General features: G+C 40.8%; 1 protein-coding gene across 1 annotated transcript in view; it reads right to left on the reverse strand.

Annotated features, from left to right (window-relative positions):
- pyroxd2 (pyridine nucleotide-disulphide oxidoreductase domain 2) overlaps nucleotides 1-2,527 on the reverse strand; it is a 10,577-nt gene that overhangs the window by 3,675 nt on the left and 4,375 nt on the right. The window contains exons 4-12 of the mRNA XM_005743836.1: nucleotides 2,043-2,116; nucleotides 1,779-1,934; nucleotides 1,469-1,622; nucleotides 1,295-1,356; nucleotides 1,120-1,217; nucleotides 880-1,021; nucleotides 655-789; nucleotides 503-575; nucleotides 6-159 (exon numbers count right to left, since the gene is read on the reverse strand). Coding sequence (XP_005743893.1) covers nucleotides 6-159; nucleotides 503-575; nucleotides 655-789; nucleotides 880-1,021; nucleotides 1,120-1,217; nucleotides 1,295-1,356; nucleotides 1,469-1,622; nucleotides 1,779-1,934; nucleotides 2,043-2,116 — 1,048 coding nt within the window. The remainder of the gene's footprint in view (nucleotides 1-5; nucleotides 160-502; nucleotides 576-654; nucleotides 790-879; nucleotides 1,022-1,119; nucleotides 1,218-1,294; nucleotides 1,357-1,468; nucleotides 1,623-1,778; nucleotides 1,935-2,042; nucleotides 2,117-2,527) is intronic.

Consider the following 2,527-nt stretch of genomic DNA (forward strand, 5'->3'; position numbering starts at 1 on the left):
TTCACCTTGCTGAGGGTCGTTCATTTTTTGCTTCCTTATATGCTGTTTCCAAAACATCCACACTTTCGCAGTTCAGATGGATTGAGCACTGATGGTGTGGTCCAGGTTTATCACCTGGTGTGGGAGATGCTAAGAAGTTTGGCAACTTGTCTACTGCCACTGTTAAAAAAAAAGAAAGAAAGAAAGAAAGAAAGAAAGAAAGAAAGAAAGAAAGAAAGAAAGAAAGAAAAAAGAGATCACAACAGGTAAAATGACATGGAATCAGTGTATGTGCTTCATTTTCATTCATTTTCTTAATAAACTTCAAATTTTGGTCGAGCGTGCAGAAGACACTGGAAGCCTAACAACTGTTGAGACCCAATTTCTTCATAGGATTAAACATCTGATACAAAACCCACCAAAACAAACCATTTTTCCAAAGATGACTAAAAGATGTACGTTTTTACCTCAGTATATTATATTGCCAGTCTTAACTTTAAGTTCTGATTGATGAAAGACTCACCGTTGATCTTGGTAACAGGTGAAGTGTAGTCGATCTGGTCTACTGCTTTGATGAATTCTGAAGAAAGAGCAGACTGTAGTGATACAAGAGGTCAGAATAAGGGACTTTGTTCAGAGCTTTGCTTAGAAATGATGTTCAGTTTTCTGAGTTACCTGTGGTGTCAGGTTTTTGAAGGTAATATATGGGGTAGCATTTGATAAAACAACTTTACTGTGGATTTCTGTGCCGTCCTTTAGCACCACACCCTTAGCATCACCATCTGAACCAACCAGGATCTGGCTTACATCCTGCCAAAGATAAATGCAAGAAGTTAGGGAAGCTAGAACATAATTTCCCATGAATCCATGAAATAAACAACATCAAATCAATGTGATTACCTTTTCTGTAAAGATGTCAACACCATAAGATCGAGCAGCACTAGCAATAGCCTGAGACACACCTCCCATGCCTCCTTCTACATAACCCCAGGCACCCTTTTCCTTCTCCACCTCTCCCATCACATGGTGCAAGAGAACATACCTGCAAGTCAAAACCATCAAGTCACTTGTAATTCTGTCCAGCTAGATCTAAGATTACGAGAGTTTGGTTGTCATAGGCTGCTGTAAAATGTGTCTCACCCACTGCCAGGATTACTAGGACTGGTCATGGCTCCTATTACACCATCAGTAGCCAGAGTGGCTCTCAGTGGCTCAGAATCAAACCACTGAGTGAGAATCTTTCACACAAAATACACGTTATCTATGCAATCTAAAAATAAGAGGTACTAACGTCTTTGTTTAATCGCTAACCAACCTTCATTATTGGAGCAGTTACGATTTCATAGAAGTCTGGAAGGTTTTTGCCCAGTTTTAGACCTTTGGATTAAGAGCCAGAAATATTAATGACTAAATTAATGCAGTGTACAAATTAAGTACTTGCTAAATTTGGAGAATAAAAAATGTTTAAAAAATAAATAAACCAACCCACCACATCTGAAGATGGGCATCAGTGTTTTAGCTGCAGCCACCCTGCGTCTCAGTGATCCAGAAGTGAAACCTGGAATATCTACAGGTGGAGCATCCAGGAGAGGGTTCATAGCATCTGCTAGCCTCTCCAAGTGTGCAACAAATTCAGGATAAGCCTGTATGTATGTTGAGGAATAGGTGAAGATGTAGGTAAGCAAAGGTGTGTGGGATTGTATCACATAGAAATAAAGGTCCAACAAAGCAAAGAACATTTTTTTGGATCAACCTAAATGAACAATTACTTATTATGTTTATTTTCAAACCTAAATCACCTTAGCATCCTTCTGTGAGAACTTGCTGATCTCCATCTGGTTGGTGGCCAGATCTGAGCCCAGAGTGAGAGAACGTGGAGGAGCACCTCTCACCCCTTCCTCCAACATGGGGGTGAAGGCATGAGGGTCTCTCATATACACCTTCAGCCCATGTTTCTGAATTTGTAGAAAAAGGGGAAAAAAATGATGAACTGCAGCAAGGCTAAGGACTGACATTATCTCATGATATCTAGAATCTTTCTTTGTGATTCTGGTTTTGTGTACCTTGAGCTCCAGGTCTCTGTATATGTGCGGTCTTAACAAACTGAGCAAGTAGGAACACCTAGAGAAGCGGAAACCTGCAAACCAATGTAATTTCTCTTAGAGGAGTAAAATTTTAGGTTACTTGCATAACCTACGGTTCCCAGAGTAGCATGAGTGCGATATCTCACTACGGGATGCACCTCCCTGCATGAAGCATGTCTCTTCTGTATCTCTACCAATCCTGATTGGCTGGTGATTGTAACGACCACGTCGGGCATAGCCTCCCACCTTTAAATAGGTTGCGCTATTAGATAGTCATTATTTAAGATAAGCACCTCTTCTTGCTTTGCCCCAGCACGAAAGGTTGCCTGGTAAGACGACTCACTCATGCTACTTTGAGAACTGGGGTTACGCAAGTAACCTAACGTTCTCTTTTCAAGCATTTGTTTCGATGTGTCACCATGGGAAATGGAGACTCCCGTATTGCCAGACAATAGTTATCTACT

Source organism: Pundamilia nyererei, unplaced genomic scaffold, assembly GCF_000239375.1.
Source record: "Pundamilia nyererei isolate P.nyererei 1_Seehausen unplaced genomic scaffold, PunNye1.0 scaffold00136, whole genome shotgun sequence".
In the NCBI taxonomy this organism is placed as follows: Eukaryota; Metazoa; Chordata; class Actinopteri; order Cichliformes; family Cichlidae; genus Pundamilia; species Pundamilia nyererei.